Here is a 14,579-nt window from a genome sequence, read left to right as displayed (position 1 = left end):
ACCCCCATGTTAGTAAGTCGCGAAAAAAATCGGTTTTCCGATGCCGACCGCCAAAAATGGATTTCAGATTCGTAATCTACACCCCAAAAAACATATAATTAAAAAAAAAACACCCTTTTTTTTGGATGTAGTTAATCTGCAATAATACCTTTTCATTTCTTGATGCGTCCTTAAAGTGTCGGAATATACCGCCTTTACCCTAGCGGTTAGCGGATTAGTCACTCATTAGTGGAACTGTGCCCACCACTGACCATGGCCATCTACAATCTATTTTAAACTAAAGTCTCAACAAATGAATTTTTCACACAAATTTAATGGTTTTACAACTACAAGTTATTTTTGACATTGAGAAGAGTTAGATTTGTCATGAGATGATGAGAATTTCAGAAAAACCATGAATGATCTTTCTGTCTCAGGAATGGTAATTCAGGTCTCACCATCTCAATAACTCAATTTAACTGTTCAAGTATTAAACATTGGAGTTTGGACATCTATTGGACTTGGACAACCATATAAAAATTTATAAACACGTGAAATAAAATACTTCCATAAAGTAAGTGACACAAAACCTTACCATTGCGGTATATATATAGAGAGCAACTCCTTTTATTAGCGCCCGTTCTCAATCCGCACACACTATCGTGATTCGTGAGTATCGTCGCAGCTCTAACTCTGACCCTGCGTCTGCCGTAATTTCTAGGTGGTGGTGGTTGCGGGTTGTAGGTGAAGAAGAAGTCGCACGTTGACCGCTTGTAACACCTGGACCTGTCTCTTATACACATCTAGATGTGTATAAGAGACAGCTGCAGGTCGNTTACTATTAGGATCATCAACAAGAAGTCCACCTGAGACCACATCACTAAACAATGGAGGAGCAGGAGAAAATCCCCGGACTGGGCTATTCAAACAATGATGGACATCAGCTGACACTCTCATGCCACGCACTCCTGGACCGTGGCGCCTCTCGTCATTAAACTTCAGCAAATTATTTCCAGCCACTAGGTTTCCTCTCCCACTCACAGTAGTGTTACTCACCCCTTCGTTTCTTGGTCTGGCTCTATCTGCATGCCCTGGGGCCCTCACACAACCTGCCCAATTGGCCTTATGTGGACCACCACAATTTGCACATTTTGGGTTTTTACTGTTACAATCCTTGTAATGGTGATTTCCTGAGCAAACCAGGCATCTTCTTCGACTAGTGCAGCCATCAGCAGAGTGTCCAAATCGTTGGCAATTGTAGCACTGTAGCGGTGGAAAAGAGTAAGCTCGTATGGAGTAGGAGATGTAACCAATTTTGATCTTTGACGGAAGCTCCTTGCCTTCAAAAGTGATTCTAATCGAAGTAGAAGGAACACGCTTGCCTTCTAAGTTCCTGTTCAGTCTTTCCATCTTCACAAACTTACTAGGGCCATCTACCTGAACTCTCCTCTCCATAGCATTTACATCAGCTTCGATATCAACAGGAGTAATGACTCCATAACAGTACTTCCCTTGATTAGGTTGGGAGCACCTAACTGACCATGGGCCAAGCTGAGTCATTTGCAAAAGAAAAGCAATATCCTCTTCACTGCCATCCTGTAGCTGAACAGCAATCAAACCTTTTCTACGGTTCACTCGTATGTCTTCCACACGCATGGTTGAAAAAGGCGGTGCTTCTAATACTGAGCAGAGCTGCTCCGGTGAGGTCAGCATTCTTTTCGAGCCATCATCTGCTGGGCGGATGAGGACCACCCAGGAATCTTGTCGATCAGTTGTGGTGGCACTGGTGGCGGTGGGCAAGTCCAACCCCACAACATCATTGGTATTCTTTCGAGTTGTTTCCACTATGGGAACAGGAGCTGAGATCATTCCGGCATTGGGCCTCTTCTTTGTATCTCCCGACATTTCTTCACTGGTAGCAGGCGCACCCTTGCGCTTCCGACGAGCCGCTCCACATTCTGGTGAGTTGCCATCTTGGGATGAGGAAGGAGTTGAATCTTTCCCGTCAGTAATTTCAGTTTCGCAAAAATGTCTGAGTTGCGAATCGGTCATTGCCAGCTGACTCAGCTCTGATGCGTTTGGTGAAGCACCAGGATCAATAAGATCTTGACCCTCAGATGTATTAGTCATTGAGGGATCGTTTAGCACTTTCACAAATCACAATGATAAGAAAAACAGAGAGGTTCACAGGAACGTCCTCTTTCGACAACCGCGACACAAGTTATCCGCCGTAATTTCTACTAACAAGTACCTAGCAGCTGAGAGCAGAGCGACCTAAATGCGACATCGCAAACTTCAGACGAACCGTTGTTGCGGATTCTCACAAATTAACAAAATCGAGATTTTCGAAGAAAATTCCAAATTTGAAATGTGATATTGAGGATTGCAGTCAGGCGATGCTGGGCAACATCCAACAATTTGTTAGATGTAAAGTACTTCTAGTCTGACGGTCAACCATTTCCAAGATGTCAAGTCAACACCGGCCGCACACAGTCAGTCAGAGGCATGGTTGAACTAGTAGAACCATGAGTCAGAGGTGCTGGAAGACAAGTAATCAGTAGAAGTCATGTCAAAAGATTCAAGCCTATAAATAATATATAAAGTAACCTCATAAAATTCAAAGTGAAAGGGCACAAAAAGTTTTAAAATGTTTTTTACACGGATTCAGATTCCGTTTTGAACAAAAAAGTGAACTGTTAACTGTGATCGCAAACGAGTACAGGGTCATCAATATATTATGCAGACGGCTAGTAAATCTGGCTAGTGTCGGTCGCTTGGTGACTATCCGGCTAGTAAGCCTGTACACACGAAGAGAGTATAAGGTGCCGCTATCTTCTCGTTCGCGCCCGCCAGTGAGTCGTTAGAAGCCGTCGAGTGAGGTCTGTGAAGATGGATAGTCTGATCACCTTCAACAACTCGAGTCTGTACNGAAATAGGCCCATGGCCTGTTGCCGATTCTTGAACTTTTCGTGACTTGATTCACAAGGGATCCGGCCTTTGGAACCCGATCTTTCTATAGCTAACGATTGATTGAGATAGCTGCTGGACTTATTGCCTGATCCGTAATTGGACATATTGAATTAAATTGTGGGAATTGTATCTCTGAACCTCTGCCTACATAAATAAATTTTCAAGCATTCACAATTGTGTTTCATTTCATAGTTCTAACCACTCAAAGTTGTAACGCTAAATATTGATGACCCTGTATATTGACGTTATTTGTACTACCTACAGAAGCACTTCCTAAAAAACACGGGGGTTGAAGAGTAAATGTTGACTTTCGGTTGCCATGTTTTGATTGTTTTCATAACTTAGAAGATGAGCAGTGCAGTAGAGGTGTAGGTTTGTGAGTTAGAACCTTTATGGGGCCCAGCAAGTTAAGTTATCTGTAGAACATCAATCAGCTAAAGAATCAGTGTGGTGCGTACTCTCTCTAAAAGGCAAGGATAGCCTCCTCACCGAATAACTCCTCTGATAATGATAATACTGATCAGCCTTTTACCGAGCATGACTTTCAGCTGGTCGCATTCGTTGATCGTTCCGTAGAAGCGTGAACACGACTAACTTCAAGGGACTAAAGTCGGACCTAAAATTTTTTAATTTCCCCTGAGTGTTTTCTACGGGACATATCAATTAAGCTGCTCTCTAATATACATTTCAGCGAAATTACTGACATCATTTGCATGAGAACATAGGAAGTGGCAAATCCTGTTCATCGTCGTACGTACGTGCCTGCAGCATTGAGCTTATACTGAATACGATAATGTGTTTCGTTTCTGCTGGCTGATTTGGAATACCAGATGTTGCACGACTTCGGGTCTCCGCGGTTCAATTCTGAAAACTCATCTTAGACGGTGATTTTGAGCCTTTTTTTGCACTCAAGGTAGCCGACACTGTAGGCGTCAAATGATCACCAGTGGAACAATTTCAAATGAGGTCGTCAACGTTGCAAGCTAGCGGGAGTAACTTCAAGAATGAAGGTTGAAATATGAAATCGGCATTTGTAGTTTTATTTACTTATTCAATAAAAATTTATGAACACGATGTTAATATGAATTGGTGGAGGAACGTATTCATCCACCTTTCGTTATGTGGTCCTTCTTACACCTGTTGCTGCCGAAAGCCTTGGGACTAATTTATTGCGTAACCGAGGAGGGATGGGAAAACTACGACACAAGTCTCAAATAGTTTAAATAAAATATTAAGAACAAATTGAAGATTACAAATTAAAGATTACTACAATCCGAACAATTGCAAAATGAGAATTATTACTAGTGCCTGATGGATAAGTGTCAAGAAATTTGTTCTTCAGTGTTCAACTAAATTGCATGTTTTCTACCTAACCTACATGAATGAGAACAACAAAAAGAATTATTTTAAAAATTCTTGTACATCAGGTTTTGTCTACGTTTTAGTAAACCTTTGAATGTTCTTTTCTTAATTTTCTTATTCGTTGCCTTGACTTCCTCAATTCTGTTTTATATTACTGGACACAAGCCGTCAACTTGCAGTAACAGGTGCCGTACTGTGTTGTAAGAGCCGCACTTGTGAACGTGAGCGCCATAACTTCATAGTAATTGATCCATGAAAAACTTCTAAATTTGTAATAAATAGCGACAATACCTAACCACGTTCGATTTTGAGTTCGATAGAGTGAGTATCCTTGAGATTATTATTATTTTCAATGATGCCGTTAATACAAATTTAGTGGCGTTCTTTAAGATGAAGAGATGAAATGAAAAAATATTGATTTCGTGGAGTAACTTGGAAAAAATATTTCGACAGTTCAGTTTTTAAAATGGGTTTAGAAACTTTTTTTAGTTTAGTTAGCTTTAAAAGATCTAATACATTCTTCACTCAGCTAAGTCATGATATGAAGTTATTCTTATCTCGATATCACTGCCACAATGATAATTTTACATCTAGCACCTTAGCAGGTGATTTAATAGTGTTGTATATATAAAACAAGAACAACAATTTAAGATAGTTAGATTTCTTGAATTTTCCATTAACGGAAAATTTGCAAATAAATAATGTGCCGAAAAAATCTGTCGTATTTACTTCGAAAACGGTTTAGAAACCGGCACCAGTTCAAAATTTCCTCATTACTAATTACTGGTATAATCACTTGAGAGACAATATTTAATGGTAAATCATTTGAGAGACTAAAGTTGGAGATAAAAGCCTAAATGTATCAAAAACAGGAGACGTAACGTAAAAACCTATCTCTCAACAACTGTGAGCGGATAAGTACAGCAAGCATTGTTTAGACAAGGTTTCCGCTTAGGAAATATAAACAGATTTCATTATCCTAAAATCTGAAGCACGTGTAGGGGCAGACTGCGTTCAATTAATCACAGTGTTAATGATTTTTGGATCCATTTATATTGCGTATCTCAATCAGTTTTCCAATGAAAATATTTTTAACGTTATTGGCATTTTTTTAGTTACCAGTATTTAGCACATAAATAAAATAATATGTGCAAGCTTTGCCACCGAGATGTCTCGGTTGCACTATGCTACGAGCCAGTCATACCCAACGTACGCCTACACTTATCCGGTGTCGGGTGCTTATCATGTTGTTCTAGCCAATACTACTTACATGTTTCTTGCATCATTTCCCAAATTTTTTCTATACCTCATTTTTAAAATATTTATTTTTTGTCCTTCATGTGATAAGTCGTTGAAATAACTTTAATTATGTGTGTGTAATGTATGAATATATTAAAATTTAAATTATAATTTCAGGATAATGAAGTTTAATTTATTTTTAATACATTGATAACGGCACCAGAGAAATATAAAACGCAGGTTCAGAGATTTACAAAATGCGCCAACGGCAAAATAACATCAGCCCCCAAACGATATCAAAGTGAAATCTTGTAAGTACTAGTGCTCGAATGCCTCCTTCGTAACTGCACCCTCCAAATTCATACCATGCTGCACATCTTCATAATAATACCCGATGCGGACCATATACAAGAAGGTTATATGTTTTACATTGAAAATAAATCCCACACAGAATTTCGAGGAGAGCTTGAGCAATGGGGCGACTTGAGGCATATAGTACGCATCTGCGTCTCTTGCTCTTGGCTGAGGCAGTGAGAGTAAAACCAGCGTCAGGAGCAGACCAGGCTAAGGCCTGGTCCGCAATTATTGTTACTGAAGACCAATTACTTGAAAAAATGCTTTGAGTGCAGTGATGTATACACAATTCAAATCGATTGTGAAACGAAAGACATTCACAGAACTTGCAATAGTTACTAGAAATTTTGACAACCGGGCGGGATTAAAGATCCTATTATAGAATAGAAGAAAAGTGTCGAAATAATAGAAGAAATAGGCCCATGGCCTATTGCCGATTCTTGAACTTTTCGTGACTTGATTCACAAGGGATCCGGCCTTTGGAACCCGATCTTTCCATAGCTGACGATTATTTGAGATAGCTGCTAGACTTATTGCCTGGTCCGTAAGGTGTATTGTCAGTCAGTAGTGCCCCCGAGGTATAGAAAATACACAGAAACTCATGCTTTTCCTAGTATATTGGGCGAAATTTCAAACCAAAATATGTATATTTGATATTACAGGTGTTTTAATTTACTTTCTGCTAGATGGGCCGTTACGTTGAAACTTTTGAGATCGTGCTTCAGAGCTTTTATAAGGGCTATACACGGCACGGCTAAAATAGGCCTACGGTCGCAAATCTGATCTATTCACACGCAAAAAATATCATTTACACGCGGCGTTTAAGATAACGGAAACTTATTGCATCATTTATAGAAGCAATGGTCATGTGTCATTTCCTGAACGTGGGAGCGCGGGAGCTAATGACGCAGTCTCCCGCCTCACAATATAAGCCCAGAGCTCATAACGTGTGAACACAGTATACATGGCAGTGTTGCACAGGCAGCATCGCAAGACGCATTTATCGCAAGACGCACTGTTGCCATTAATTATATAGGCAGTGTTTCACAGGCAGCATCGCAAGACGCATTGTTGCCATTAATTATATAGGCAGTGTTCCACAGGCAGCATCGCAAGACGCATTCTTGCCATTAATTATATAGGCAGTGTTGCACAGACATCATCGCAAGACGCATTGTTGCCATTAATTATATAGGCAGTGTTGCACAGGCAGCATCGCAAGACGCATTCTTGCCATTAATTATATAGGCAGTGTTTCACAGGCAGCATCGCAAGACCCATTCTTGCCATTAATTATATAGGCAGTGTTTTACAGACAGCATCGCAAGACGCATTGTTGCCATTAATTATATAGACAGTGTTTCACAGGCAGCATCGCAAGACGCATTCTTGCGAATTATTATACGAAACTTCTACGACAATTATCATTCCGTTCGCAACAAAAGTTTAGATCGATAGCTGACGATTTCATTCCTCTAAATATTCGTAGCGGATGACCCCAATTTTATAGCGCTAATAGAAAAATAATATACATTTAAAAATTAATTTTTAAAGACAACACTTCTAAAAAATCCAGTGTCTCCAAAGTAAAACATTTACAATGAATTTCTAATTTTAATTTCATATATTAAAAAAATCAATTTTTTAATTATTTCAATACACTAAAGAAATTAAATTTTCAAAATTATTTATTCTGTCAATCGATTCATGCATTGTCTCTGACTTTACGCAAGTTTGCAAAATTTCAGATAGATTGGACACCTAGAAGTGTATTAAATATCGATTATAAGATTTGTAGCAGACAATTATTTTGTAAATTTTTTTAATACTATTAAAAAATTATTTTTAAAATTATTTATTCTGTCAATTGATTCATGCATTGTCTCCAACTTTACGAAAGTGTGCCAAATTTCAGATCGATTGGAGAAGTAGAAGTGTGTTAAAAATTGATTATAAGATTTGTAGCAGACAGACAAACAAGAAGTGAAGTTTAAGAGAAGTGTTGTAATAATAAATATTTATTTCAGATGGTGAAGGTCTCTGCAAAAAATCAATAAATCTCAATTCTGAACATTATTGAAAGAGTGAAATGTTATTGTACGGCTCCTGGAAGTGCGTAGCGGCACTCTGCCTCCTGGCAGTCGCAGGGACAGCGGCAGCGCAGGACCGACGTAAGTGTTACGCTCAGTCTGGAGTTGACGTCTGCAATAATGACTCGTAGAATTGATGTGCCATTATAAACTGCTTACAACATGGAGACAAGGAAAGATTTTGTTCTATTTTTTAGACAAGGAATTCCGCTTTTTGTTCTGCAATACACATGATTTTATTTCTTTTTTACCACAATCATTTTATGGATACCATAAAATTACTGTATGAGCCTTACACAAGGAATATACTGTAAAAATGTTTCACTGAAGCGTAACGTCTTTTTCCGTCACTTCACTCAACCCAGTAGGGGTAGTTAGTCATGACCCTTGGACGGAATCTACAGAATATAATTTATTTATGGCAGTTTTTGGAGTAAGATGCACTGCACTAAGATTCGTGTTCATCTCCATGAACGAAATTTGTTAAATTCAATATTCGTACATCAAAGACTGTTATCGATTTTTAGAAATGCTATACTGCAGATAAAAAGAAGCAGTTAACCAAAAAATGAAGTACAATTTAAGATATACAAAAGTTGTGTTCAATACATTAATACAATGGTCGCTGGTTTTGTATGTACTCGTTCTTTGAGTTCCAATATTGCCAGACACGTACGGTTCTAACTGAACGACCATTTTTGACGGATGAAAACGAAATTTTCTGATGAAGTCTGACTTTTCCGGAGTAAATCAATTTATCTTTATTAGTCCACAGAATCTCAAACCGAATACAAAACTTATTGTTTTTAATTTCTCGAAGGCCATGTCGTTCTTTAAAGGACCGAAGTATTTAATCGATAGGTCGACAGCGCGTAAATTAAATGAGACTGATCTCCCAGTTGTGCCTTAAAATTGTTTCTGATGCAAAGAATAACCGGAAGTCCTGAACAATTACTTATGGTAGATTTTGGGTTTCATAGTTCCAGTCGTTTAGGACCATCGGTTATATAGCCATCGCTAGACCGATGGCTCGAACTACGTAGTAACGTGGTTGTCGCGTGCATATCAAGTAAATATCCAATAAAACAGCATATTAAATAAGCACAGCTTAATCCATCACCTCAAAGCCGCATGCTTTTGTTCCAGATGAGATGATGTCGGGAATTACTAGCGGCGTGGTGTCGCAGTCCATGCAGGGCCGGCGGAGGCGACCTGTGCAAGCTCCAGTCGCGACGTCGCGCGTCTTCATGCCAGACGTTTTACCATTCGTGGAAACATCAAGGGATAACCAAAACGAGATTGAATCTCGTGACAACAGGCGGGGCATGCCAGACGTCTTACCATTCGTGGAAACATCAAGGGATAACCAAAACGAGATTGCTCCTGCTGACAACAGGCGGGGCTACTACGCGCAACCTCCAAACGCACGAGAAGATATTGACCCGAAAATTGACCCACGGAATAGCATCGTGGAGAGCAATGACAACAAGGACGTGGTGCTGAATATGAATGAGGTAAAATTACAAAAAGAATTTACTCCATGGTGCGCTAAATAGTTAAAAACAGTACTAGCCTGGAAATTGATCGAAATAAAACAAAAGTCGTCTGCATATGTGAATGGTCTTAGAAATCTTAGCCTATACTGAACTAACAGGGCTTAGGCACAGTAGAATGACTCTTTACATTTTATTATTTTATTTGTTTACCATCAAACTCATTAATGACATATCCCATACAACTTATCTCATATCTCTCAACTTCTTTATCACTTTTGGTCGTGTTACGCTGTTTCAGGATATTATTTCGATGCTTCGTGTCAGGTAATGCACAATATAAGTACCCACGAGTGTCGCTCTAAAGATGTGTCTTCGTGAATTATTCGAGCCGATTTTCCTCTCCCTATGATTCATCCAGCTGCATTTGCTCCCATATGTGAAAATAGTAACTTTTTACAGTTCATTACCATACTTTTGCCCTGTATCTGAAACTATATCAAAATAATTGATAGTTTTATTCAAGTAATACCTTGCAAATATCAATCTTTGGTTATTAAAGGTGAATAATTTTAAGATCAGCTCTGTCTTCAGTTATACTAGCACTCTCCCCAAATTGATGCGATCGTCTTTACAAATACACAAATACAATGCACAGTTTACAAATATATACACATGCGCAATGCGCGACAGCACAGCGGCATGACGCCACGCAACTTTTATTCGAGACTGGCGGAGCATAAAGGGAGGAGTTATTAAACAGAAAACGCACATCCTCCTCATTTTAACTGTACGAGTTCATTCCAAGCAGTATGGTGTCCCAGTCTTTAGAATTTTCCGAAACCCGTCTTTCTGACTTACGAATCACAGAATATATATTTATTTTCTCAAACAAAACCTGGTTTAAATCCCTGCACTCAGCTCTCATCCTTTTGAGATTTTGCAAATATATAGACCAGTTTCTTGTGGTTTCTTCAAGTTAATTTGTCTTTTATTTGTCGATTTAGGTTTCAATGTCTGCCTGCGAAATTTCGATTACTGATTGATTGTAGTTATATTCTAGGCTTGCCGAACTGACGACGGTATTGGACTCCGAAATGTTTTCTTTTCCATATATACCGTAAAATTTTGCGCCAACTTATCAATTTCAAATTCATATGTTTTTGCTTCAGTCGTGCGTAAGTCTTAGTTACCGTTTACTTCTTCCCAGCTGTCCATGGATACTCAGCTGTTGATGAGCGAAGCCAAAACAGTGGAAGAGTTCGCCCGCATCATGGGATTTGAACTTCCTCCTACCAACGTCAACGTGGCAGCATCATCCTCCGGCATCGCTGCGAGATTTGGAGGCTCTAGCGATGATGGTGAGCAGCATGGTTGAACTAGTATAAGGTTGACCCATCAGAAGCCCATTTTTGCGGCTGTAGTTCGTTGTTCGCCTGTGACGTCACTGATCTCAGTGACGTCATGGGCATTGACCAATTACCTAAACGCGATCAAACCAGTCAATCAATCCTTCATGGGAATGACGGGTTTGTTTACATTTCTCGATCTACGTGACGTAACGAGAAAGCTGAACTGAAAGACGGAACTTCTCGTGGGTCAACCTTATATAGTTCAACCATGGTGAGCAGCATGATATGCTGTCCAATGACTGCCATGATTGCATGCTTGCGTGACAGGGGCTCATTCTAAGCTCCACTGCGTATATTCTGTGTAAAGCATATACAGCACGATACATACACATCTTGGGATGCTTCATGTGACACGGGAACACCGAGTGTGTGACGCACGCTGTCCTGCAGCTCGGAGGTTACCTCTGTTGTCAAGTGGAGATTCAATCTAGATCGTCTTCAATGATTCCACTGATATGTGGAGGAGGCACATTAATTATGTAAAGAAAGGAAGTTTACGGTACTAAAAAACTGAAGAATCGCAAAAAATTGCTTTAAATCTGTGCCAAATTGACAGCAAATTTTGCCGCACAATTTCTCTTTTTCTCGTGTTTCTCTGTTTTTCATGAAAATAAAATAGCGTATGTTTAAACTCTTTAACATTAGAAGGCATATCGAGAAACGCTATAAATGATTGAACCTCCGTTTTGGCAAACTTGTCTGTTATTCAAGCCAAATTCACTTCACATTACTGCATGATCATATTACTGCGCACGCAAACAGATTATCATTCTAAACGAACAATTTGAAATTAAGGACCAAAACTTGCAGCCTATCGACAGATAAGTATACGCCTAATAGATAAATATACGCCTAATAGATAAATATACGCCTAATAGATAAATATACGCCTAATAGATAAATATACGCCTAATAGATAAATTGATGTATTAGTCATTGAGGGATCGTTTAGCACTTTCACAAATCACAATGATAAGAAAAACAGAGAGGTTCACAGGAACGTCCTCTTTCGACAACCGCGACACAAGTTATCCGCCGTAATTTCTACTAACAAGTACCTAGCAGCTGAGAGCAGAGCGACCTAAATGCGACATCGCAAACTTCAGACGAACCGTTGTTGCGGATTCTCACAAATTAACAAAATCGAGATTTTCGAAGAAAATTCCAAATTTGAAATGTGATATTGAGGATTGCAGTCAGGCGATGCTGGGCAACATCCAACAATTTGTTAGATGTAAAGTACTTCTAGTCTGACGGTCAACCATAAAAGCAGATAATTGGGTCCCAATCGAGTAGATGTAAATTCAAAATAGTCTTCGAAGTGGTACTAAGAATGAACTAAATATATTTTTCGACATGATTTCTATTTGTATCCTCACTCTTATAGGGATGAGCAGAGCAAGTGCAGCGATAAAAACCAAACTCATTACTGGAGCGAAAAGGACTGCGCATGCTACTGCTATACCGACGAGACCTGCAGCACTGGCCAACGATACGATCACAATCTCTGCAGGTGAGACCAGGAGGAGTTCCGTCTGCGGGAATTATAACTATAAATCTCTAGGTGAGAGGAAGAAGGATAATGCCTACAGAATTGACCCCTTGTAGTATCTCCACGACGGCGAAGCTGAACAGAAAATCTAAAAGTTTGACGAAGAAGGGTACAGTCTACCTGACAATAGTTCACTCTTGTAGGTGAGACTGTGAGAATAGAACTATTCACGACAGTTGATTCCACCTGTAGAACGGGTTATAGGTGGGACTAACTGCGGGGCCTGGTGGTTCCAGAAGATCTCTGGGAAATGATCTCATTTGCGGCAGCCATAATTAGCAATTTCAGTTCTGATAGTACCTACAACCCCAATAAATTTCAGTCCATGGCAGAATTTCACTTAGACAATGCAGTTATCTAGAATGCGTTCGAAACATAAATTCGATGGTCATTCATATTCTTTCAAAAAGTCATTCATATTCTTTCAGAGGGCATTCATATTCTTTCAAAAATTTGTAGGTAATGAATGGTCAAAAGAAAAGCAACACGTTTTTTGAGAAGGAATGCTGAACTCGAGTTGAATTGAAGATATATATTTGTTCTTTTTTTATTGGATGAACTTATTTTTTGGCCTCGTTAACATCAGGTACGAAGATTTTGAGAAGATGATCATGGTTAATGAAGATGGTGATCTAACCTCTGTGATTTAAATTTATTTTTTTACTTATTCTTACATATTGCATCTAAAACTTCACGAAGCAAACATGGTTTTCAAACATAGTCCGACAGGATATATCGATTTTTGCATTGTATTTTATTCGGCCGAGACCTAAACATGTGCCACATATCTTTGTTAAACCTTTACGGAATCACGAGTATTTCTGTTCACAGTTGTACGAATGTGAACGTAGCGGCTCGATCAGGATTCTCTGAACTTCCATCGTCGGCTACCGGTGAGTCAAATCAGCACAGATTATCTAAAGTGACAATATCGAGAATAAATAAATCGACAGATGATTAAGGGATAATTCTAACCATAGTTATCAGACGAAAAAATTACAGATTCCATGCATGTTTACAAAGCTATCTCGGATACGATTAGCGATTATATGGCTGAGAATAACATAGGTTTGAATGCCAACATACAATCGTAACTTGGCTCGTGAGGTTTGACGTGTTATGAACACGTGGAAAATACAGTACATACTCTGACGACCCAACATCAGGGTGAATTATTCAGTTCGTGTAAAAATAAACATTGACAGTATTGCGTCGTGTGATGATAAATTTTTGACAAAGCACTAAAAATTACTATGAAAAACTTGGCTGTATCCATGATACAGCCAAATAAAGTTAACTAATATTTCCAGGTCTGGATCGCCGGCCTGCCACTCGAGTGCCCATCACGTTCGGAGGGTGAAGCGCGACGCTCGTTAACTTCCCTGCGGATTTGTTTTGTTCTGACCAACTTACAAATATAAGCAAATTATTTTCAGTCAACAACGCTTATAGCTTCTATGAGACCTGAATTGCAACATTAATTTCTATGATTAAATTCTGATGTCAAACACACTCGTGACAAACGAGTACTTTCTGGGCATCGATATTTTACAAATTTAGTACCTCAAATATTGCAATGAGTTTAGAGTGACGTATCAGTAAGCTAAATTTTTCATGGTTTTATCTATGAATAAGGAAATTGGTCGGCCGTGAGTATCGTTCAAAGCAGCTGGACACTTGGCTTCTAGTAATATATCCCAGCCGCAAGCAAAATAATGTTAATTGGAAGAATCATTTCTATAGAAGCGCTGACTCACCAATTATAAGATATATACTCATTGCCATAAAGGACTCATAAAAAACTACCATATCGAAACTCTTATAACTCTCACATTTTCTTTCACAATTTCCAATAATAGCCGTTGATTTTGCATGGACGGTCATCGTAAAACTAAAATTAGGTCGATATAGAGTTTTTTATTATTATAGACAAAAGATTTATATCATATTGACGTTTGCAGACGCCTTGCAATAAGTAAGAAATAACTCAACGATGAACTCGCAACATTAAGATTTTCATCAATTTTAACGCGAATTACGCAGACTTTCGTCAACAAAAGTTACACGAAGTCGGATTAGTCGGTATGCAAATTGTAGCGTTAAACTTAGGAATTTAAAATCATTATAT

General features: G+C 38.9%; 1 protein-coding gene and 1 long non-coding RNA gene across 2 annotated transcripts; both read left to right on the top strand.

Moving 5' to 3' along the window:
- The first annotated feature begins 7,931 nt into the window (after window positions 1–7,931).
- LOC108675601 lies at window positions 7,932–10,865 on the top strand. Its single transcript, XM_018163624.1, has 3 exons — window positions 7,932–8,075; window positions 9,141–9,508; window positions 10,698–10,865. Exons 1-3 carry the CDS (start codon window positions 7,994–7,996, stop codon window positions 10,863–10,865), a joined length of 618 nt encoding a protein of 205 aa, XP_018019113.1. The 5' UTR covers window positions 7,932–7,993.
- A 1,427-nt stretch (window positions 10,866–12,292) lies between these two features.
- On the top strand, window positions 12,293–14,271 carry LOC108675602. The gene is made up of 3 exons (XR_001931120.2): window positions 12,293–12,412; window positions 13,283–13,344; window positions 13,762–14,271. It is a non-coding gene; the product is annotated as an uncharacterized LOC108675602 (long non-coding RNA).
- Window positions 14,272–14,579: the final 308 nt, after the last annotated feature.

This window comes from Hyalella azteca, unplaced genomic scaffold (assembly GCF_000764305.2).
Source record: "Hyalella azteca isolate HAZT.00-mixed unplaced genomic scaffold, Hazt_2.0.2 contig1407, whole genome shotgun sequence".
NCBI classification, from domain to species: domain Eukaryota; kingdom Metazoa; phylum Arthropoda; class Malacostraca; order Amphipoda; family Hyalellidae; genus Hyalella; species Hyalella azteca.
This window is presented reverse-complemented; position numbering and strand designations above follow the sequence as displayed.